Source organism: Macrosteles quadrilineatus, unplaced genomic scaffold, assembly GCF_028750875.1.
Source record: "Macrosteles quadrilineatus isolate MER2022 unplaced genomic scaffold, UCM_ALF_1.0 Scaffold_1__1_contigs__length_201487025, whole genome shotgun sequence".
In the NCBI taxonomy this organism is placed as follows: domain Eukaryota; kingdom Metazoa; phylum Arthropoda; class Insecta; order Hemiptera; family Cicadellidae; genus Macrosteles; species Macrosteles quadrilineatus.
In genome coordinates, this window is record NW_026542594.1 from 79,675,185 (window position 1) to 79,700,981 (window position 25,797).

The window sequence follows — 25,797 nt, forward strand, 5'->3', positions numbered from 1 at the left end:
ATTTTTTTTTTATTCTCGTCTCGATAAAAATCTTGGCCAAAAAGAAATCTCGTCTCGTGTAACGAGATGTAAAATTTCCCGAAATTTCGAGACTTGACCATCCCTACTTTTCTGCATCACTGTATGTATGTATGCAGTAAGTATGCTGCATTATCCTATGTAGCTTTTATATTTGTTCAGTTATAAACTGTTCTTGAATAATCTGTTTATTTGTTTACTTACTTTCACCTTAAAACACAAAATATGAACTGTCGCATATATGCGACGTTTAGTCTATTTCAAGAAAACTATGATAATTTTCACTATTGTCTTCGCTGTAGACCGGGCGTCGCAAATATGCGACATTGTAAAAAAAATACAAAAAAACAAGAATAATTTATTCAGAAACACGATTGTAGCGTATTACAATGTAAATGATCACAGTTTTACAGGTTTTCGCCCGTGGTCTGTGTGTACTGTTATCCAAGTGCCAGCCGGTCTATGTGTAAGATTCAAATGTATACCTCGGTCTGTGGCAATGACCGCGGCGTCGCATAGCGAACGTGTTAAAAAAAAAATTTTATTTGTACGTTGTTCCTTGAGGTTAGTTTAGTGAGAAAATTCACAATTTCATCATTGTAGGTCCAAAGGTTCGTCTGGAATCAATACTGGACATCTTATGAGGTTCTCCCTGTGTTAATTCATTTTTATTTTAAATTATAGCTTGTTCATCAAGTTAAATTTCCTCACATTGCAATTAAACCTAATTATTATTTATTTTTTACATTAGGATGATTTATGACCTAAAGGTCCACTACTTAGTAGCTATTACTGCTAATATAAAACATAGACTATGTTCCATTACGTTTCTTTATAAAATACTTTGAGAACCCATGCAATGAGGTGGCCACACAAAGGGAGGCAACTCATGTCCAATTATTTGTCCTTTAGGGCTCAGCTCTGTCATTTGTGAGTGTGAAAGAGCGACCAATGATGGAAGTTGTTGAAGAACATCTGAAAACTGACCTATGTCACAATGGCAACCTATTCAAGTAAGCAATTAAAATATATAAAAATAATTAATCCTTATAGTAAATGACAAATAATTACACCAATAATTTAATGTCAGTTCTGTCTTGTTGAGTTTTGTAGACTGAACTAGTACGGCACTTCTTCTGATTAAAATTTTACCACAGATACCATCTTCTATTACAGTAAAACCAAAACCTGATAATGATTAACGAATCATATATGGAAACACAACACCCATGATATTTTAGATGCCACTATTTTGCTACAATCTGATACAAGTTCACTTTGAAAGCATGAATACAACAGAACTTGAGAGGTTTTAGTAACTTTTATTTTGTACTGTTTTAATTAGGTTAGTTAAGTATTGACAGTACTCTTCACACACTAATCTTATTGATGTGCATGATGTCTATTCTACAAAAATCCGGGAATTTTATATTACCATGAAATATCCTGGAAAATTGAAGGAACTAAATAAACCCTCTGGGAATTCTAAATATAACAGTAAATACAGTAGAGTGTCAATTATGAATTATGCAAAGCCCGGTCATCGGAATTGTAGGTTAACCGAAAGGCCGATCATCAGTGTTGCGGAACCGCAAGATGCGATCAGCGGTGACGCCGAGACCGCAAGATATGCACTTTTTTTGCAAGAGGGAAAAAAGTCTGTTTCTATTGTTGAGGTAGCAGGGCTTAGGAGGATTTCTCGCATGTTGGTTGTTGTAGCTACCAACTTATGAATCACACCCTCGAACCTGAACCCAAGCGAATACAATTGTAAGCGTGATCCCATGTGCAGGGACGAGGTCCGGCCCACAGCTCTACCTAACAACAAGAAAAACCGTGGAGGAAAGGTTCAAAAACAACTCACTGTTTGAGAGGAATAAGCTGTAATAAACATTTTATAACAAAAAAAAACCATAAACAATAATGGGGTATAGGATTTTTATCCCCCCGGAATTTTACCCTATGGGCGAACGTGACGTCACAAACCAGGGGGTAAATCTCCGGCAGCAAACTTTTGAGTTTCGCGATATCAGTTCGATGGATTAAACGCGGAATTAAACGTATCTATTTACGGTTGTGAATTTAATCAGAACACATCAAATTATAAAAACTTAGAGTATACGGGCTGGAATTTTACCTCCGGACTTTTACCCCCTTCATGAGGTCAGCTCAAAATGTATGGCCCGGATTTTTACCCCCGGAATTTTACCCCCAGGCCAGATATATAAATTAGTGAGAATGGTTAATTATCTTCAGAGAATGGTTTTAATTTAATAGTAAACATTTTATTATTAAGTAGCCTATCTAAATTTATTTATAACATCAACTAATCGAACAGGTTTTTAATTTTAATTTTGAGATTCGAGTATCTATCAGGATTCGATCTTTGAAGCTAACTGGGTTAATATGACGTATAAACAAACATCAGAATGGTAATTGATTCAAAGATTTCTTTAACGATTTATTATACAACCGTGGTAAAAAAATGTTTTTCGTTTGTATTGTAACAATAACAAAATATGCCTTATTGTTTATTTACAAAGAAATGTTCACCCAATTATCATTTAAATAAGCTACTCAGTTGATTTGACATACTTATTAACCAACTGTTGGCCCTAAACGCAAATCCGAACATCAAAATTAAACAGCGAATTCTGTTTATTTAGGATTACAAAAAAGGCTACTTAATAATAAATGTTTACAATTAAATAAAAACAGAAATACGAAAATCAATCTTTCTTAATAATTTCTATATCCGGCCAGGGGATATAGTAAAATTCCGTAAAATTCCGGGGGGTAAAAATCCGGGGGAAAATTCCGGGGGAATAAAAATCCGGGGGTAAAAATCCGGCCCGTACATCTTCAGTTGTCTAAACGCTAGTTATATGGACAGGGGTAAAATTCCGGTTTTTATTGCAAGTCTAATTAATCACACTCTGTCTATTTTCATTGGACTTCCAAATCCGCGGTGGTAAAATTCCGCCCACGAACAGACTTTTGAGGGCTCAGGCTACTACGTCATAGTGACGTCAGCTTTGCCCGGTTGGTAAAATTCCAGGGGGATAAAATTCCAGTGACCCACAGGTAGGCCTACATGAAATTCAGATTTTCAAAAAATTCAAAATTTAGAGTTCTCATCTATCCCACAAGCTCACAGCCATTTCTTTTGTTAGGCCTTTTAAATTTCTACTTTTAAAAATTACTCAAATTTCCATATCAAATTCTTTAAAAAATATAGTCAAAAATTACAACAATAACAATTCTTTTTAGGTTTTATAAAATATTAAATATTATATATAGGCCTATGACTAGATAGGGGCCCCTAAAAATAATGAATTTATAACAAATAATAAATTGCTGAGCTCAAAATAAATGAACCATTAATAAATTAAAAAAAATGAAGTCTCTCAGTCCATTTGGTAACAGTTATATAAATCTATATATTTAATACGCTAGGCATATTTTTGTCATAATTGTTTTGGAGTGGTGGTGCTACCGATCACCATGTTCAAGGTGTCGTTAGAAAGGTCGTAGCATGTAGTTTTGCCATCAAACAAAAAAACTTTGGAATTCCATCAGGGCTCTGCTCCAGTGGCCTTCAAAGTACCTATGTTATTCTTAGGGAGAAAATGTTTGTTTATATTTGAACAGATGAATACTTTGAAATTGACACTAATATTTGAAACAGATGGTTATACTAAAATGTTGCACAAAATCAAAACATAACCAAAAAAAACGTTTGACATAATGGAGACTATAAGACGTTGACCAGGACGGCCAATAGGAGGAGGCCGACAAACTTTAACTGGTAGACGCGAACAAAATACAAATAATACTATTGTCGTTGATAGCTGAATACAGCAAGCACCCTTCCGTGCTGGGTTTAAGTGTGCTCTCCAACAGTCGCCAGAAGATTTCACATTTAATTTAGGACTGTTGGATAATCGCTGCATAAGCTATTGATTTTGGAAGACAAGGAGGAGGGTAGGACTAATTTGAAAACAAATGAGAGGAGATATTAGATGAGTGGCAAATGGGTTGGGAGCAGAGTGTTCTATGTTAACGTTTTAAAGGTAAATGTTCTTATTTATACCTCAGAAACATCATGAAGAAAGAGACTGGAACAAGATTGGGAGATGGGCCATTATGAAACGCAGTTTGTCACAGGACATTGAAAATTTCAAGGCGATTTTGTGAAGATTTCACCAGGTGGAAGAGGAAGTATGTAGATGTGGAGAAATAAAAACCACGAGTTACGTATTTATAAATTGCTCACTTCAGGAGACAAATACGTGAGAACAGGGATATGTCTTGGATAAGATAGGCCTAGAGATGAAAAACATGATGAATGACAAGGAAGCAATTGAGACGTTTAGAAAAGTAGCTAGGGAAATAGGAAAAGACAAAGGATACATACAGGCATTAAAATTTAAAAAAAGAAACAAACAAAAACTAAGAAAGAAAAGGTATGAAAACTTGCCCATGAAGGGGAGAGGAAAGGTTAGAGCGAATCTCAATGATCCCTATTGCTCAGGGCGGTATGGGGAAGGGAGTCGTTCTGGCTTTTGGACACACAATGTGTCTAGAAACCCAATGCAGCTATGAGGAAGGCTATTTTTTTAGAAAAAACTATTTACAATAAATGTTGATTATATCGATCTCTCAGAGCGCGCTGCCAATCTCTTGAATATAAAACGCCAGTCTTCTCAACTCAAAATATCTGGTCTTTCTCAAATGGCTTTCTGTACTAAAGGGTCAACTTACTTGAATCTTGAAACTCTCTCAGGTCCAGTAATAGCCACTAACCACCAATTCCACATTCTTGATAAGATTTCCGTCGACTTACCTCGCACTGCTATATCACCGGAAGTGTTAACAAAAATCAAGCCCTATGTTCTAGCTGATCCTACTTTTCATTTGCCTGGTGGCATTGACGTTATCATAGGTAGTTTTCTGCTACCCCTCCTCTGGACTCATGAAAGTTACTCCCTCGGCACGCACATGCCTCATGTGATAGGTACTCATCTTGGCTTTATTCTGATGGGTAAAGCTCCCTGTGCAACTAACTCGGAACCCGTGTCAGGTTTTGCAATCTCTCTTCTCTCTGTTAGTGATAATTCACTACACTCTTCCCTGCAATGTTTCTGGCAACAGGAGGAACCCCCTCACTTTCAGGTTAAATCACAGGAAGAGCTTCTTTGTGATGAATACTATAAAAAAATCACACTCTCGTGATCAATCAGGTCCTTATGTTGTGCGACTTCCGTTCAAGACGGACCCCTCCACTCTAGGCCAATCTAGGCCCATTGCTGAAAAGCGCTTGTTGTCTGTTGAGCAGAAATTTAAAGCTCAACCCTATTTTTCACACTTGTATAAGACGTTCATGTCTGAATATCAAACTCTCGGCCATATGACAAAACTAGATTTTGTTATAAAGACATACACCCACACTACTTTCTACCTCATCATGGGGTACTGAAGGATTCTAGCACGGCCAATTTAAGGACAGTGTTTAACGCCAGTAGCAAAACCAGTTCCGGTCACTCCTTAAACGATATTCTTTTGACAGGGCGTAAATTACAAACTGACATTTGTGACGTAATTTTGAACTTCCGCTCTCATAAAATTGTGTTTTCGTGTGACATTAGGCAAATGTACCGCCAAATACAATTGCACCCTGACGATCAACAGTTTCAACTGATTCTGCGGTGTGACGACCCTTCAAAGGAAATCTCCACGTTTCAACTTACTACCGCAACCTACGGCATGAACAGCTCCCCCTACCTTACTATCAAAACTTTAATGCAGTTAGCGGAAGACAAAGGTGATGCCTTCCCTCAGGCTTCTCACTCTCTACGTCATCACACCTACGTGGACGACATTATCACGGGTGCTGACTCCGTTGAGGCTGCTCTTGAACTACAGGATCAACTTATCCAACTTCTACATCGTGGTGGCTTTGAACTTCGCAAGTGGGCCTCCAACTCCTCTGCTTCTAGAAAAATTTCCTTCGGATCATCTAGAGACTCCAAGTTTCCTGCAAGACGCTCAACTTCACCAGTACTCCATCCTAGGTCTCCATTGGTCCCCTGAAGAAGACTGTTTCTGTTACGCTTTCGACCCCCCATCTGAAAAGCTGACTAAGCGCTCCTTGCTCAGTTTGATTGCCAAACTATATGACCCCTGTGGATTTTTGTCCCCATTAATCATGGTAGCAAAATGCTTCATGCAACTACTATGGACTCAAGGTCTTGATTGGGACGACCCTCTCCCTTCTGATCTTGCACATAAGTGGCTTGTGTTCACTAGTAACACTAAAGACCACCTCGGTCAAATTAAGATCCCCCGAGCATTTCCGCTCGCCCACTCTTCTGATATTGAGCTTCACGGTTTCTGTGATGCCATCGGACATTAGACATTAGACATTAGACATTAGACATTAGACATTATTTATTTGCACATAACATTCTTTTAGATGTGATAACATATAGAACAGGTGCATTGTCAAATCGGAATGCGGTTATGCCGCAGTAGTGTATTTCTGGTGTGAATTTAGTGACAAAACAGTCATTGTGAAACAAATATTGTCTAAGACTCGTGTTGCCCCGTTAAAAAGGGTAATTTTACCCCGCTTGGAATTGTGTGCAAGTGCAGCTCACCTTTTATCAAAACTAGCGAACTATTGTAAAAAACAATTTAATTCTCTCACTATGAATACCACTGTATTGTGGAGTGACTCATCTGCAGTTCTTACTTGGCTACAAACCCCTCCCTACAGACTAAAGACCTTTGTGGCCAATCACGTTGCCCAAGTGCAAGAAATTATTCCCAGTTATCAGTGGTGACACATAAAAGGGACGTTAAACCCCGCTGATTGTGCCTCACGAGGAATCCTAGCTTTATCTCTCATTGACCATCCCTTATGGTGGACTGGCCCACCATGGTTACAGCTCCCTGCGGCCAACTGTCCCCCCTCATGTTTTTCGCCGTCTCAACTCACTCCCACGGACAAAATTAAGGAAACTCCTCTTAGTGTACTTAGTGCAACAGTCGCCCCTTCAGAATGGGATTTATTGTCTATTCATCTTGGTTGAAACTAACCCGTGTGCTAGCTTATGTGCTACGATTCATAAACTCTTCCAGGTCTAAAAACAAACTCTCTGGACACTTAAAACTCAGTGAATGAACTCTAGGGGAAGTGGCAATTTTTAAACTAGTGCAAAAACTCCATTTCAGTGCTGATATTAAATTATTGAACAAAGGCTCAATCTGTTCTACACAATTACAGAAAATAACCCCCTTTCTCGACCCTTATGGTCTCATACGCGTCGGTGGCCGATTGTCACATTGTTCCCTTGCTCATGACATACGTCACCCTATTGTTCTACCCAAGTCTCATACTGTAGTGAATTTGCTTATAGACTTTTACCACCAGGTACACTTGCACTCAGGTCCGCAACCAACTCAATCACTACTCGCCCGAAAAGTGTGGATTCTATCGGCCAGGAGCGTTATCCGCTCGCGCATATTTAATTGTCTTGTTTGCTTTAAAAATAAACCAAGAAACAAAATCCCTCTAATGGGCAATTTGCCTGCTCATCGGGTCAATCCTACTCGTCCATTCTCATCTACAGGCGTAGATTACGCCGGACCATTTAGTGTTCGCGTTTGCAGTCTCAAAGCTCTTAGACAGATCAAGGTATATTTGTGTATTTTTATCTGCATAGCTACCAAAGCTATTCATATAGAGGTAGTCACCGATCTTACCTCAGGCTCCATTGCTGCTCTCACCTGTTTTGTGTCCCGATGCGGACTATGCTCCGATCTGTATTCTGACTGCGGAACCAACTTTGTTGGTGCAAACTCGGAATTACGCAAGGTAATTTGTGAAACCACCCTTACACCTGATTCGCAGGACAAAATTGTTCATTTCACCACCCGCAAAGGAATTAACTTCCATTTCAACCCCCCCCTCTGCACCTCATCAAGGTGGCTTATGGGAAAGTGCCGTTAAAAGTGCAAAATACCATCTGAAACGGGTAATTGGCGAAACAATTTTAACTTTGACCCAATTTCAAACTTTGTCCATTCAAGTAGAGGCAATGCTAAACTCGCGCCCTCTTACAGCTCTTAGTTCGGACCCTTCCGAAATTTCTTTGCTGACCGCTGGACATTTCCTCATCGGAGCTCCATTAGTTGCCCTGCCGGAACCTCACCTATCTGAAGTGCCGTTCAATCGTCTTCGTCAGTGGCAGCTTATCCAGGCTTTTCACCAGCGCATCTGGAGGTGTTGGCAGCTTGAGTATCTCCACTCCCTCCAGCAGCGATCCAAGTGGACCTCCCCTCATGAGAATTTGAAGATCGGAGACTTGGTGCTCATCCACTCCAATTCACCTCCACTCACCTGGCCTCTTGGACGCACCCTCTCCACTCATCCTGGCGCTGATGGAACAGTTTGAGTCGTCACAGTGAAGACAGCTTCTGGAACTTTCACCCGGCCCGCTCTCAAGGTGTTCCCTCTGCCTGTGATGTCAGAGGACTACTAACTTCATTTTTACATGAAACCTTTAGTTTTACGAAAAATGTGTGTTTGCTTTATTTTATTCTCTCATTATTTAATATGTGTTTTCTCCTTTGTTGAAGCCAATAGCTTCAAGGTGGCCGGTATGTTCAGTATTTTGTTTAAGTATTATATGTGATATTATTTGTCAGGCAACTCAGCACTGCTTTATTTCAATTTTCTATTGTTATCCCTTCCACAGAGATAGAGAGAGGTCCCGTTATTACATCACATTACTTGCTTAGAGGGTCTAAGTATTCCCTCATTGGTGAACTAAAATATAGCAATAAATTTATTGGTCAAGACGGTCATGTGACCACTGGACGTGTCCATTCCCGATACCCACAAGCGTCAGTCTTTCGGAAAAGCTCCTTGATATAACACTCCCGTTCATCAAGTCTCTATTTTTTGGTCGGTTGATTCGGGACAGTTCCCTATTAACAGTGTATCGTAGCCTACTTAGGCCCCCATATTCTCTATTTCGTGTTACGCATAATTGTATGTTTTAAATTGTATTTTTAACTGTGTATTAACTCCCTGAAAAGTGATAGCTCTATTCAATGTGAACTTCTTGTGCGGCTTCCGCGAACGCGTGTCAACATTACCTACAATAACATTTTATTGAGCTCATATAAACTAACCCGTCGTTTTGACATCAAGAAAGGTGTTTGGACATTGTACCTCCATAGTCTTCCACAACAACTCATCCAGCTCATGGCGTGGGTATCGGCCATGTTGTCGTCATCTAGGCTTCCCTTCTCCACAACTCATGGTTAGTGAATGCATATTGATGGTTTAGTTCACAAATGTTGCAAGTCACACTTGTCCAACTTTCGGGAAATGGCAAAAGAAGATTATCATAAAACCAGTTAAAATAATGACTTAAAATAATTCATCGTATCTCTTTTGCTAAGACGGAGTGCTCCAATTTTCCATAAATATTTCACAATTTAATTTTTTATACAGTCCACTCACAAATTTCGAAGTGTTTTAAAATACCATTTTACCACAAATCATCACTGAAAAACTGCCAAACTTTAAAATGCTCGTCAATAAATTATTTCTTAACTAAATTGAGTCAAACTTTCAGGGGACATTTATGAGCATAGAATACAACTAAATATAGCTAGTTTGGCACAGGGAAGAAAACAGTATTTAATAAAAACACATGTGACAGGATGTCACAAGCTGAAAATGTTTACAAGACAAAACAAACACATTTTACTGGAAAAAAAAAATTACTCAAGATTGGTATGCAGATGACTCTTCTATTCAATGCTCCCTTGATGATGTTGTGGAATGGTGGGGAAAGCTCTCATAATAGGGTCCAAAATATGGGTACTTTCCTCAAATTAATAAAACAAAATAAATTTTTAATCATGATTATATTTCCAAACAATTTATAAAGAAAATATCAGGTATTCAAATTTGTAAGACTAGTCAATTTCTTGGTGGATATATAGGTTCTAAAGAAGAAAAAAAAAAAAAACATTTCTGAAAAAATTTGTTTATGGACCCAAAACATTGGAAATCTGGCAAATATTGCTAAGAAATATCTACAATCAAACTACACTGTAGCAACTAAATTCTCACAAATGGAATGGACTTTTTTTCAAAGCACCTATTCAACAAGCAGTTAGAACATCTTTTTATCCAAATCTATTTTGTTCAGAAGTAAGCTATGCGGAATGTGAGATTCTACTTTTACCAGTTAAAAGAGGAGGAATAGGAATAAATAGACCCAACAAAGCAGTCAAATTATATGTTTAAATCGTCTGAAGACGGTTGCAAAATTCTTACATCTTGTTTAAAAGAGAAAACCAAATTTTGTTTTGATTCACATGAATATGCCCTAAATTTGTCGTTAAAGTCATGTAAAGAAGTAAAGAAATCTATGGAATAAGAATTATTCAGACAGCATTTGGAAAAATTCTCAGAAAACCGGCAGAAAATTATAATGCGCAATGCAGGACCTAAAGAAAAACATGGATGTTGGATATCATGCGTGCCTCTGAAGAAACTTAATCTGGACATGTTCCCACAAGAATTTAGGGATGCCCTTGCTCTACGTTATGGGAAAACATCAGTGAACCTCCCATTAAAATGTGAAGGATGCAGAAACGAGTTCAATACGGAGCATGCTCTGAAATGTCGCAATGGAGGTCTTATAATAAAAAGACACAATGAAGTAAGAGACACGATAGGTAATATAATGGAACAAGCCCGGGAGAATTGCATTAAAGAGCCTTTGATAGCAGAAGGCAGTATTCTAAACGAACCTGCACTAAAAGCTGATTTAGCTTGTAGAGGCGAATGGGAGATCAGATGGAGGCATTGTTTGATGTTCGTGTCCTTGACACTGATGCTCCATCTTATGTCTCCATCCTTCATCAACAAGTTATAAAAAAAGCAGAAGATGAAAAAAAGAAAGTATACAAAAGCTTGCAAACATCGACATGAATGATTTACTCCATTTGTCACAAGTTTTGATGGAATCTTTGGTAATGAATTCCAAATGTTTTTAATGGTTATGGCTGAAAAATGGAAAGAAACCATACAGTTTGGTAATTAATTGGATACGATCAAGAACAATTGTGTAGTTTTAAGGGCAATAAGTATGTGTCTGCGACGACCTAGAAAGAAATGCCGTTTATTGAGGGAATTTGAAGATGGAGCTGGGATTCCAAAATTTGTTTGTGTAAAATTAATTGTTGAATTCTGATTGTACTCAACTCATTCTGATTGTAACTCTTTTGGATCGCCGGAATTTTATCCCCCTGGAATTTTACCCCCTGGGCAAAGCTGACGTCACTATGACGTAGTAACCTGAGCGCTCAAAAGTTTGTTCGCAAGTGGAATTTTACCCCCGCGGATTTGGAAGTCTAATGAAAATAGACAGAGATTTACAGAGATTTGTATAGACAGTGTACATTAATTAGATTAGCAATATAAACCGGAGTTTTGCTCCCTGTCCATATAACTAGCGTTTAGACAACTGAAGATGTATGGGCCGGATTTTTACCCCCGGAATTTTACCCCCCAGAATTTTACCCCCCAGAATTTTACCCCCGAATTTTTACCCCCTGGCCGGATATAGGAATTATTAAGAATGATTGATTTTCTTATCAATCATTCTTGATCAGACATAGCAGTTACCAAGACGTTGCTTTTGAACAGATCATCAGAGATATTTATAAAGATATTATCAATTGCCGATTTCGAGCCCTCAAACTCCCTAGTGTAGGTGATTGTGTGATTGTGTAGTGAACCCATAAGATGACATTAGGTTAACAAGATCTTTTTTTGAAGCTTTATCACTTAACACATCTATGTTGAAGTCACCAACAACTATAGTTTTTATAGGCTTTTTAAGAAGATCATCCAGACAATCATTCATGAGGTTTAGGAATTGCTCGCAATGGTAATCAGGAATTCTATAAATAGCTATGACCAGGAGGTCCCCGTCAGATTTCAACTGAAATTTAGCGGCTGACAACTGGCACATATGTTCATCACAAAACGAGGAAACATCTACATATTGAAACTTGAAACAATCATTCGCCAAAATGCATACTCCACCTTTCCGTCTAGTATTACGACAATAAGATGACACATTTGAATAACCAGGTAAAAGAAAGCTACTAAATTGATCCTCAGTAAGATTATGTTCTGACAGGCAGACGATATCAGGCATTTTACACTGGGTATGTATCTCTAGCAGAGACCCATTTGTTTTGACCCCACAAATTTTTTGATGAAAAATCCTTAGTGAATTGGCATTTGGCTCATCGTGATGGCTAGACAGTGTCACCTTGTCGGGGCTCGGCTGTTGGCCAGTCCTAAAAAATGCTTGGTGGGTTCCATCCTGGAGAAAACTCTAGTTTTATTCCCCGTCAGCGTCCCCTCAACATCTCTATGTCCTTCATCGTTGTCTGATTGAGGCGGTGTCTGTTTTTAACGTAGTCCACGTTTAACGTTGTCCAACTTCAACATCGTCCCCAATAAATACATAGTTTTATTTTTGGGAATTCTTTGCCCGGTTTGACTTCAGATTCTCTTTTTCTGTGTAGAAACTATGAATCTCCAAAAATATAATTTGAATTAACTACAAATATATTCAAATTAATGACATGATTTGCATTTTTACATCAAAATACCACATTGCACAATCATGATATTTAGGTCATTGGCCTTTATTACGCATCTGGTTGTGTTGTTCCAGAAGAGAAGCAGAGACAAAATTGTGTAAAAAAACATGAAAGTAGAGTTAAAAAAAATATTTCCCTGTTCAAAAATAAAAAAAAATGTTGCTGATTATTTTCATAGAAATTAATTCACGAGTTTGTGTCTTGTTAAGGAGTATGTTTAATCTATGCTAAAGACTGTAAAGTGCAGTTCAAACCTCATAGCTTACTAGTTGCTACTCAGATAACACTTTCAGACATCATTCTACTCTGTTACAAAAAGTAGATCCTAATATTAACTAAGCTAAGAAAATATATTTAAAAGTTATACAAATATATATCTGTCTGATAAACTAATACCATAGACTAACCAACACAAGTAGACTTCTCATCCCATTGTAAATTTTGAAGCACGTTTTTCGTGTCTAGTTCATGTACGGTGACACTGGGCGCTAGTGTCGACGAAACTTTGTTTCTATTATTTTAGGGTTAATTTCTTGATTTGTGCTTTACTGTTTGGTTATATAACTAGGGGACAAGTTATTGTTTATGATACTTTATACTTTTATACTTTCTTATGAAATGGCGACCATACTATGTAGGTATTTTAAGCCAAGTATGAATGGAGATGAGTGTCGGATGAGTGGCGCGATCTTGTAGTCTTGTTAGTGACTAAGGCCGACATTCCTTAGATTGTATTATTTGGTTAAACGAGGTTTTAAATAGCTTTAATAACGGGAAACAAATTGTAAACAAAACACAACCTCAACATAAACCGTACAGAACTAACAATAAAATTGTCTTCAGCTGTTCCATAAGGATGAGAAATCTACTAAGGGAGTATGTTTTATCTATGCTAATACAAACTTAATTTCTGCTATATATAGACTATTGTTAATTAATCAAATAAGAATGGTTGACAGTCTTGTGTTTTCATGCCAGTAGGTTGCAGAAGCCTATCGTATTGGAGCATTGTAAGCTAGCCAGCTGAGCGGAGTGATTTTAATAATCACACAACAAAATTAGAGTCGTGTATACTTTAGAGTTAAGGAAGATGTCATAATATGCTGAAGTTGCCATTGTGACTTTATAATACACGGAGCATGAAATGTTGGGATGAAATAAAACAACAAAATACATTATTAGAGCAAGAGCCCATGACTGCCAGACCTTCGTTATTTTATACAGTAAAAGCTGAAAGTTTCTCAGCAAATGCTCCCAATTCAGTTAAGAATGATCGACTATGAAATTTGGATTTTTCTACAAAAAGGTAACAAAGGTCTGAAATTTACAAATAATCTTCGTTATAGTATAGAGCTCGGTTCTTTCATATTTTCTTCAGAAGAATGTTAGAAATCATTTCCTCCATTGCCAGACACTTTGTGCGGTTTAAACCCTCTGTCAGACACCCTTAAAACTTAGGTATGACGAAGATTAATTTTCGTCATTTTATAAAAGCTGAAATTGATATATGTTACTTGGGGAGCTATCAAAAGACTTTTCTCAAAAGCCAGACCCTTTGGTTGGTTATTTTATCTTGCCAGACACTTTAAAGTCTGCCGTAATATGCTTAACTGTTACCTGCAAACAGTAGATTCAGTTCCAGTTTGAAACAGGTTTCTTTGCCAAATGTAAACGGTGAAATTACTACTTTCTTCTTCACAATCTGTTTTTATAATAAACCATATGTTTGATCTCACATATGTTATATTTGCATTTAATTGTTTGTTTATTCCTGCAGTGTTTTGGAGTCACTGTTTGTAACTACTGTACCTATTATATTACTACAGACTTTTAAAGAGTCTGGCCAGATGAAATAACCAACAAAAGTGTCTACCTCTTGAGGAAATGTCTCTTCATAGCTTCCCAAGTAACATATATCAAATTCAGCTTTTATACTATGATGTAAATTAACGCAAAATTGCGATTGGAAATAAGTTGTGATATCACCTTTTACATTTGGCACAGAAACCTGTTCTATACTGGAACTGAAGTCACTGTTTGTAACTACTATGAGAAAATATGAGAAAACCAAGCTTTATACTATAACGAAGATTATTTGCAAATTTCATACCTTTGTTACCTTTTTGTTGCCAAAGTAACCAAAATCCAAATTTCATAGTCGCCGATCATTCTTAACTGAATTGGGAGCATTTGCTGAGAAACTTTCAGATTTTATAAAATAACGAAGGTCTGGCAGTCATGGGCTCTTGGGCTACATGATTTATTTGGTTGATTTTAGAGATTATTTCTAGGTTTGTTTACTATTCGAATGTTCGAATATGCTCATTCAGATCGAGTCGGGCTCGAATACTACAGTATTCGTTCAACTATTCGAACTTTCTAATATTCGCACACCCCTACCGTATAGCACTGATTTAAGGTTTATTATGACATTCAGGCCACATTCGTAACTATTACATTGTTGTGTACAAGGGACTTCAATGACATTGTTGTAAATTGAATTTCAATTTTATTACAACTATAATCGTGATCACAGTAATATTTTGAATATCTCTTTTGGCCATGGAAACATCGTCATTGTCCTCCACAACTGCTGCAAAATCTTGGACATTTCCTGCAGTCATGTGGGCATTATCGATGACTTCCTCGATTACGGCAATGTATGAATATCTCCCGCGGTCAAAGAATCATCATTGTTTCCCTTGATTTCAGCAAAATTCATAAATTTCTCCTTGAATCACAGAAATATCATTATCGTCCGTGATTGCGGCTAAATCCTGAATATCTCCCGCAGTAACAGAGTAACTATCACCCAAGTTCCATTATCAAAACAATTAAATACTTTTATTATTTAAGATTTTTCTGGCTAAGAAAAGTCTTAAAAAGTTTGTCAGATTAATGTGAAAAAGGTTGTTAAGGAAGTGTATCATAGTTGAGTTTCTTTTATGATAGTCTAATCATAACTCTGTTAGGCTATCTGAGTTTGCTGTAGTACATTTTGTTGTTTCATGAGTTAGCTGCATATTTTTGGTTTCACTATCTATCTAAAGTAATCTTTTATTGGACTTTTATTTCAGAAACTACCAGTTTAACCTGGAGGAAGTAGAGGGGTTTCGCTACCGAGCTAAGGATGCTTGGAGAGCTGTCACAAGGATAGCTGTTAGAGAAGCTAGGCTTAAAGAAATAAAGGAAGAAATGCTCAACAATGACAAACTCAAGGTGTGTTTCTTAAGTTTCTTTTGGGTTTTAACATTTAAAAAAATGTTTTTTTCATAATTGTACCCTTAAAACATAAATATGTCCAGTTTCCATTACATCCATCGTGTAGAGCTAAAAAAGACAATCAAATTTGGTATGTTGAAGGTAAGCGCCTCTATTACGATTCATCCGTGGCAATCCGATCGGCGAATTAACCTAAGAGGCTAGGAGACAAGATAATAATTAATTTCAGTTTTTTAAAAATTACAATATTAGGGGTATGCGGGCGTAACTGTTATCTTGGTTCAGGTAAAAAGTGTTGACTTTAGGGTTTCGAACCTAAATCAGGTTGTCTCAAATCCGGATTGCCTTTGGTAAATATTGACTAGGACGGTGGCGTTGTCCTGTAATTCAGCTACTAGGAGGTGACGAATTGTGAATATAGGCATGCACTATGGACACGATTCTCCCTGGTGTGGATTATATAATGTCCTCACCAGAGAGTACTACAATGATCCGCAATGCTATTCTGATAATTAGACCAGATTCAAGATTCAATATTCAAAATAACATTATTCATTTTTCATGTGTACATAGAATGTCGTCAATTCAAAATTTTTACTTTCTCCCCCTATACCATAGTATATGGATAAAGTATTGTTTTCGTAAAAATTTTCGAGTTTGAGTTTTGAGTGGATATATTCGTTTTGGGCCCCCCTGGACCGAAAAAAGTGGTTTTCGAAGTGATGTCTGTGTGTGTGCGCGTGTGTGTGTGTGTGTGTCTGTGTGTCTGGATGTGTACAGAGCTAGAGACTACACCTGTGGTCCGATTTCGATGAAATTTGGTATGTAGCTTCAAATTCATGGTATCTCCAGGCGTTTTTTTCATTTTTTTGAAATTTTTATTTTTAATGGGGATTTTTCCATAAAAAACCGAAAAAATCGGATTTTCTTAAAAATGGGCCGAACGATTTTGATAAAAATTTAGTATGTTGTAGCCCATTAAATTCGGAATAAAATGGTACAAATCCCATTTCTGTAAAAATTACAGCTCAAAAGTTATGGTCAAATATGTTATTTTCCCATAAAAACCCCATAAAATAACAAAAAATATAATTTTAGAAAAAGATCCGGTTTTGATTTAACATAGTATGTTATGGTCCTTACAATTTTGATAGTTTTTTTAATTTTTTAGAAATTTTTATTTATAATGGGGATTTTCCTATAAAACCCCATAAAATAACGGAAAAATAGGATTTTCCCAAAAAGGCCTGAACGATTTTGATAAAAATTTAGTATGTTATAGTCCTTTATATTCTGAACAAAATTGTACAAATCCCATTTCTGTAAAAATTACGGTTCAAAAGTTATTGTAAATTATGTAATTTTCCCATAAAACCGCCATAAAATAACAGAAAAATCGGATTTTCCCAAAAATGGCCCGAACGATTTTGATAAAAATGTAGTATGTTATAGTCCTTTAAATTCTGAACAAAATTGTACAAATCCCATTTCCGTATATTTACTCTCACCGCTTACACTTGATAAATGTTGTTGACAAACTTATGGGAGAAAGTATGTGTCAGAATGCTGATACCGTTTATTAATAACTTACTACAATAATATACAAAACATTATAAGTTAATGATTTCACTGCAATATACATGAAATTAGACATGGAGATAAGTTTATAACATTACATTAATAAAAAAAACTTATCTAGAGAGTACAACGGTTTCGATAGCAGTAAGCTTTTAAGTTCTAGCGAATTTCCCATATAGGGAATAAGCTATTACCGTAGTACTCATGGTAAGACCTGGACCCGGGACCGATTCACTTTTTTGTTTTGAGGTCCCTAGAGGCCAAAAACACCATCCGTTCAATATATATATATATATATATATATATATATATATATTATATATCAGTGCTGGGAAGTAAGCTACGCTACTTTTAAGATTTTGTAGCTTTAGCTGTAGCTAGCTACATTTTTAAAGTAGTTGTAGCGGAATTTTAGCTACTTTTCTCGCACATTAACATTGATTGAGATAGTGATTTTTATCACAACCTTACAAGAAACAACCTTTTTCAAACTGAGATTTTCAAGAAAATTAGGCCTACTTTCTTGGCTTCATACAGCTGGTCACAGTCGTTTCATTACCTATTACAACGTTGTGTGGACATGGAGGCCACTATCTGAATGTTGTCTACATTTTTGGCTCTCATTTCCTTTATTTGCTACTCTATGATTACTGTCAGATAAAATAAAATCGCTAGATGCAGACGACGTTTAAACGTTACCGGTAACAAGAGAAGCTATTGAATGCTTGCAAGTGATTGACAGGGAAATTAGTAATCAATTTAGTTTCTTTATTGAATCAATTTAGTTTAAACTTGGATTTTAATGGAAACCAACACTAAACCTTAAAATAATGAGAAAGCTGGTCTATCAACCTTTGCTTCAGCTGTTGATTGTGGTTCATCATCACAAGCCCTTCCTTGGTTAGATTACAAAGATTTTTCAAAGGTTTACTAAATGAACGAAGAGGAAATTTCCTGACGAGATTTAAGATATGCCTAGAATACATAATAATTGTAACAAAAAAATCTCCATATAACATGAAACTTGCATTGAAAAAGTAGCATACAGTTGTTTGCTCCTGCTAACAGCTCTTGTCAAGGACTATTCCTAGGCTATGCTATTGGATTAATACGAATATTAAGTTCAATTAATAGGAATATATCTGTTTAGTCCTTGTAAGAACAAGCCTACTACATAGCCAACTTGTTGCAAAGCCAAGTACGCCTAAATGTTATTTTTACTTAACAATTTTCAGCATGTTTAAATTAAAAGCCGATTTTAGGATAAGTTGCTGAATACTGTTTTCTGCACCAACGTTTGTTGAAGCACAATTTGACCTATGCATAATGACAAAGGACGATTTCTTGACATAAAGAAGTGTTATTCATAGAACAAGTAACATATTACTATGGTTAAAAGTTATAGCAATGTCGTTTTTAACATTAAAAATAACGAAAGGCAATAAACTCCAATTTCTAGGCTAGGCTCTGTAACACAAAAAAGTAGTTTTAAATAATCGTTTTACAGTTTTATTGTTTTTATTAAAATGGTGTAAATACCTTCTTCGTGATAATCCTATTGTTGCTAGTGTCGCAACTAGTTTCGACTTTCTACAAAGTCATCTTCAGGCGAAGGCGTCAAGGATGTCAAATGGTGGTCACTTCATATGAAGGTCGTCGTTACACATAAAGTACATAAAAACACGAACTTGAACACGGACATTAACACGGAAAAAGGGCACATTTAACACGATTAAACGAACAACGGTAACTGTAAAGGGATGATGTGACACGACCGGGATGGATGCAAGGTCTAGACTACCGGTCAACGTGGTCGGTCGGTGCGATGACGTCACTCCTTTTGTCTTGTTATCAGTCAGCTGTTGTAGGTCCCATCCCATTCATTCCTGACTCTTTCTCTAGTACTTTGATAGCCGTATCATAAATACAATTCGATTGGAAGGAAAGCTTGTCGTTTAAGATATTTTGTCTGTCAAGTTTTACTGCTCGGTATATTTCGAATTCTTCTAGTGTGTTTCTATTAAAATGGTTGTTAGATAGATGCAGTACTGTCATGTTGTTGTCGATATTTGTATAACTAGGTGCACGCTCATTCTTCCCGTGTGTGGACGAAACGAAGGTAGTTAATAAGGCTAATAATAACTTCATAAGTTAATAAGGCTGAGCTTAATAAGGTTAGTTAAGGCGACCAGACTCCACCGTAATACTCTAGGTTGGCGCACAAAGGACTAAACTGGATCGAGCAGGCATGCATGCTCAATGCTCAAACAGTGTCTTGCACTCTTGCAGAGCAGGAGATCATTTCGAGCATGCCTGAGGCCTTGGTGCAGATGATGTGGTGAATGCTTATGGTCATAACTTAAATGAAAAGTCAACAAAACACCATGGCCTCTGTTGATTATACGTTCAGAACAGGCTGCCATATAGGAAATATTCAGTATCCAGAAAATTTGGTTTTATACTTAAATTAAACAACTTATTCTTGGTGGGATTAACATCATATTATCTTTGGACTTGGGACAAAACTTAGCTGAGAACATCATTATCAGCAAACTAAAGAAAAGGGATTTTGAAAACTGTCTTTATGTCATTAATTAATATAGAAATCAGAAAATATCTAAATTTTTGTGGATGTTTTCAAGTTAATTTAGAAAGAAATCTATATTCACCCCATAAAAGCCAGTTTACATGATCTAATCAAGACAGTTAGTAAAACTCAACCTGATGAGTGTTTATTGTATTCAACCAAATTACATTAATAGCGGAGCTTTACCTTAGTCGCATTAGAACTACATCGGAATCTCTGTATAGGAAATTTTCTCTGTATACAGTAGTAACCCTTTATCAAACAATAATATTATGATAGAGTGAGTATGATAAATAAAAAAAAAAAAAAAAACAACAATAGATCTGACAATAGTAATTGTTTTTTTAGCTTTAAAAAATCTTCAGCTAGAATGTGGAATTTTTAAGTTTTCAAAGTAAAAAATACAAAAATAAAATATATTTGCCCCATAACCCCTAAGAAAGCCTGTTCTCATCATCTGGCTAGGAAGCTTTCACTTTTCATGCTAGATAAGTTCACTCTTTTACATCCAGTCATATCATCAGAGTTACATCCAGAGTTTCATCAACAGTTTAGCCACTTTTGATCTAATCCCAGGATGATAATTTTACCCATAGCATCGAGGAATTAAAGACACAATATATTACTTTGTTTGTTTTTAAAGCTCTTTTTAACACATCCACTAAACCCATTGGATTTTGAAGTTAAATCTCATACAATCCCCTGTGAAAGCATCCTCTCATGGTCCAGCTAGGATGCTTTGTGTAACATTATATATGTGTTCACTCTCTTATATACAATCATATCAAAAGTGGGGGTTTATCGATCATATCAAAAGTGGGGGTTTATCAACCATAGTCATTATAAATTTCATGGGATACTATTTTTTCCTATATACTACCACCCTTCATCGGGGGAAGTCACAATATACTACTTTGTTTTTAAAACTCTTTTAAACACATCCACTAAACCCAAGCAAGGAATCTTAAGGTTTTCTGAGTGTATAGTTACAAAAATTCATATTTACCCCATAGGATGATGCTTTGTCCATGATGCTTTTCGAAACTCATTATATTGGATATGTATTTACTTTTGTATACCCAGTTTCATCCTAAGTACAGTAGACTCCCTCTTATCCGGACCCTCGGGACCGAGACCAGTCCGGGTAATGGTTTTTCCGGTTAAACCGTTGTCCCCAAAATCTCGTTAAAACGGACTGTTTAAATGCATACTCTAAACAGTATTTGACTTAAAATTAGGAGAGCATTGTAATTAGACACGTAATCATTGGTCTCAAATCATTCCCATAAGAACAATTGTTTCAGTACCGCCCACTGCCTGCCGATCTAGTCCGGTTAAACCGATGTGCTAATAAAAATTATCCAGATTAAGAGATGTCACTTCTACCAAGTGTAGTCCAGTTAAACCGATGTCCGGTTAAAAGGTGTCCGGATAAGAGGGAGTATACTGTAGAGCAATATTGTGGTGTTGTTCCATTAAAATAACATGTGAACCCCTTTTAGCAAATTTACCTATAAGAAAGTGTAGCTATTAATGTAGGTGGCACGGTAAGACCTGGAGCTGGGACCGATATACTTTTCCATTTTGTTGTCCTCAGGGGCCAAAAACACTATTAGTTCAAATATATACAGGTGTTTTTTTTTTTTTTAAACTTGCATCTTTATTTATGTAAAAACCGCAATAGATAGAAATATGCAGTTTGTGGGAATCATCTATTGACGTAGAGGGCCCAATTTTTTTGAATTCAGCGTTACATTCGCATTCCCCCCCCCCCCTTCCCTCCTGCCACCAACTTAATTTTTTTAAATAGCAAGGTACCTCTTGTGACATACCAAATAAAAGAGCATTAAAAAAGAAAATGCTTGATGAAAAAAAAATTGAAAATCGGTTCATAAATTTGTGAGATATTCCCCCCTCCCTCCACGGAACTTATTTTTTTTAAATAACAAGGTACCCCACCTTGTGACATATCAAATGAAAGAGCATGAAAAAAGAAAATGTTTAGTGAAAAGAAATTGAAAATCGGCTCATGAATTTGTGAGATAATCCCCCCCCTCCTTCCCCTACCTATAACTTTGATTTTGTATAGCAAGGTACCCCTTGTGACATATCAAATGAAAAATAAATTTCACCAAACATTTTCTTTTTTCATGCTCTTTCATTTGATATGTCACAAGGGGTACCTTGCTATTAAAAAAAAATAAGTTCTGAGGAAGGAAGGGGGGGAATATCTCACAAATTTATGAACCGATTTTCAATTTTTTTTCATAAAAAATTTTTTTTTTCATGCTTTTTCATTTGATATGTCACAAGGGTTACCTCGCTGTTTAAAAAAGTTAAGTTGTGGGCAAGGGGGGAAAAGGGGGGAATGTGAATGTAACGTTGAATAAAAAAAGATTGGGCCCCCTATGTCAATAGAGGATTCCCGCTAACTGCATATTTCTATCTATTGCGGTTTTTACATAAATAAAGATGCAAGTTTTTAAAAAAACACCCTGTATAAATAAATTAGGTAATTTTTGTCCGATTTGGATTAAATTTGATTTGAAGGTGTAAGGCGAAATAAACTTCAATGATTTCGCAAACCAGCATGATTGGACCATCGGAACAGGGTTTTACAACTGTAACGGTTTTATGGGGTAAGAATAGGTTTTTATAATTTTTGACCCTCAAAACACAAATTTTCCTAATTTCTCTCTAGACCATTTTAAAGAGATTAAAAAACAAATAATTTAGTATACCAAAGTGTTTTTGTAACTTACGGTTATTGTTTATGGAGAAAATTCCCAAAATTGCAAGTTTAAAATTTCCATGGTATTCTTATAGAGAATATTGTAAAATGTTGTAGTTTGCTTGTTTATGAAAATCATTCGGTCAAACTTGGAAAATTTATTAATTTTACACCTAGCAGCGTAGCAGTACTAAGCTGTTACTAAAAACAGTAAAAACACACTTGATTAGCCTCACTGTAACAGCAAACCTAGTTACTCGTTAATACTAATGTTATTTAAATAGATTTAATTTAAAATAAATTCAGGCAAATGGAAATTCGCTTAGTACGTACAGTATGCAGGTTTGCTGTGGCGAGGGATTTTACCATTTTTTTCTACAACCCTTCATTAGACAATAGACATGCAATACTAATTTGTTTTAATATCATCCATAAAACCCCATGAAATTTTTATGATTTTACAGTCAAGTGAAAAATCCCATATTCACCCCATATACCTCTTTGAAACATGACCGACCAGAAACACACATTATAAGGTCATGTGAACATGGTGGCAGGTTAACATGAAGACTGTAAAACTATTGAGAATACACGTTATATATATTTTTTTTGGGAGAGGAGGGAAAATGCTTTTACGCACACAGGTAGCCAGCCTGTAGTGTGAGACTCCTGTATATATTACAGACTACTCACTAACAAAACCCCTCTACTCTGTTGGACACAGACCTGGAATTGTTTGTCACATTACTTCAAGTCAGGCCAACATGTGACCTAAGCCCTCAGGGCTCTCACCGTTTTTGGCATTTAGATACTTCATGACCTACACCGCATCCCGGTCAAGGTCGAGCTTCTTGGCGCGGAGAGTACCCTGGATGTAATGTCACACACAGGTCCAATTGTAGTCCTCACCCTCCGTCATCATCGGTATGACCGTGTCCACTGACAGCAGTCCTACTAATTGTTGAGCCTCCAGGCGGGGCCTTTCCCAACGCTGGCAGTGGAAAAGGTATGTTCCACGTCATCGGGAATGCCTGAGCAGTATATGCAATCTGGTGACACGGCTTTGCCCATCTTGAACAGGTACGACCGGAAAAAGTCGGAGAATACACGTTATATAGCGGACATTTTAGCTACAGCACTAACGCTGCCTACTCGAGTGGCCCTAACTATGTGACGATATTACAACTGCCACTTATTAACACAATTCCTATAAAGGATTCCCACATTTCACAGTACTAAAGCTGAATGTGTATTTAATGTATTTTAATCCATTGTATTTTTATGGATTCAGGTGTGTCTCAGTGTAGTGTAATGGAATTGACGTAGGCCCTACTGCATTTTGGGCACGTCTACAGGAAACCTGATGTCTAAGTCTGGACTTGAGATGAAAACTCTCCTACAAAGCATTACATGTCCGCTCTACATAGTGTCTTATCATAACCGCTCTATTGTCGTGTAGGCCTACTGGTTTAGGAGCTACCATATATGCTTAGTTGTGTTTTAAAATATGTTTAAACCATCGCATCTCCTGCCACGTGCGGGATAATGTCAGAAGGTTCATGATTACGAGATACATGATGCCGACATCCATCACCAGATGACTTAAGGCTATGGCCCTAACTCAATCAGTGAGATAAAATTGCGGGAATGGGTAATGGAATGAACATGACCGTGAAATCCTTTTATGGGGATAGCCAAACTCTGTGCGGTGTTCAAATTTATGCCAGAAAAAGTTTCATGGCGCCGAAGGGTCCAATCCAACTCCGTGCGGTGGTCACTTTTAGTGTATAGTATAACTCCGCACGGTGGCCACATCTAATCTCTATGTTTACTTGTGCTTTCTGATGAGATATTACGTGTTTAATATAAGGTATTCCATATACATACGGTGTGTCCCCAATGTTACACTTTTATTTGTTCTTAGCGACTGTATTCATGTGACAGGTTAGGTTTGGTTAGGTTAGGTTAGGATCATTATAGGTAAATTCAAATGAAACATAAGTAGGCCTATTCTATTTTGTATTAATTAACTTTATGCTATTAGTTACTGTGGTTTCGTGCATTTTTAAGTTGTGTACATTTGTAACAATTTCAAACTTCAAATACAAGCCTGACGGCTGTGAGAGCCAAAATTGACCACCGTGCGGAGTTGGACAGTCAGTTTTGACATATTTCTGACCACCGCGCGGAGTTGGAAAAGCCCCCTTTTTCTTTAGTGGTCTTTGGTGAGAAGTTTGAGTACCCAACAAAAAAACCAAATAAACCTCAGTCATTTAGCAATGAATATCAGCTTTCTATACTTTAATACTTTTCGATGAAATGGCGATCATACAAAGTAGGTATTTTAAGCCAAGTATGAATGGAGATGAGTGTAGGATGAGTGGCGCGATCTTGTAGTCTTGTTAGTGACTAAGGCCGACATATTCCTTAGACACAGCTGTTAATTAATAGCCCATACAGCTAATGGCAACTAAGAGACCTACAGTTTATAGTGGAATCCGAACCACATTTTATGCCTTGGTATATACAAATTGGTCTAACTATCAGGATAGTACTGCGGATAGTCGTAGTACTCACTCGTGCGGACGTTACTCCACACCAGAGAGTATCGCATCCACAGTGCATGCTTGTAAATATCCACAATTCGTGACCTCCTAGTAGCTGGATTACAGGACGACGCCACCCGTCCCAGTCATGTTTCTCGTGGTGAAAAACATATGACTGACCTTACCTCGTACCCAACGGGAGATTTAATGGCTTCCAATTCTTAAAAACACAAAGCAATACGCCTTCATGTCAGTTACAGAGCTGGAAGTTCAGAAGTTGTATGTCATTTTGTTTACAAAGAAGGTTAATATATGGTCAGGAGCCTTGTGTGGCGTACGAAGGAACTATGAATTTTGGTTTGATTTAAACACAAAAAGAGGCATTACTAAAAAAAACCTTTAGGTAA

The 25,797-nt window shown here is 36.8% G+C and overlaps 1 protein-coding gene across 1 annotated transcript in view; it reads left to right on the plus strand.

Annotated features, from left to right (window-relative positions):
* LOC128983655 (probable ATP-dependent RNA helicase DDX56) overlaps window positions 1–25,797 on the plus strand; it is a 139,225-nt gene that overhangs the window by 81,034 nt on the left and 32,394 nt on the right. The window contains exons 8-9 of the mRNA XM_054403029.1: window positions 931–1,031; window positions 15,804–15,945. Of these exons, the coding sequence (XP_054259004.1) occupies window positions 931–1,031; window positions 15,804–15,945 (243 nt within the window). The remainder of the gene's footprint in view (window positions 1–930; window positions 1,032–15,803; window positions 15,946–25,797) is intronic.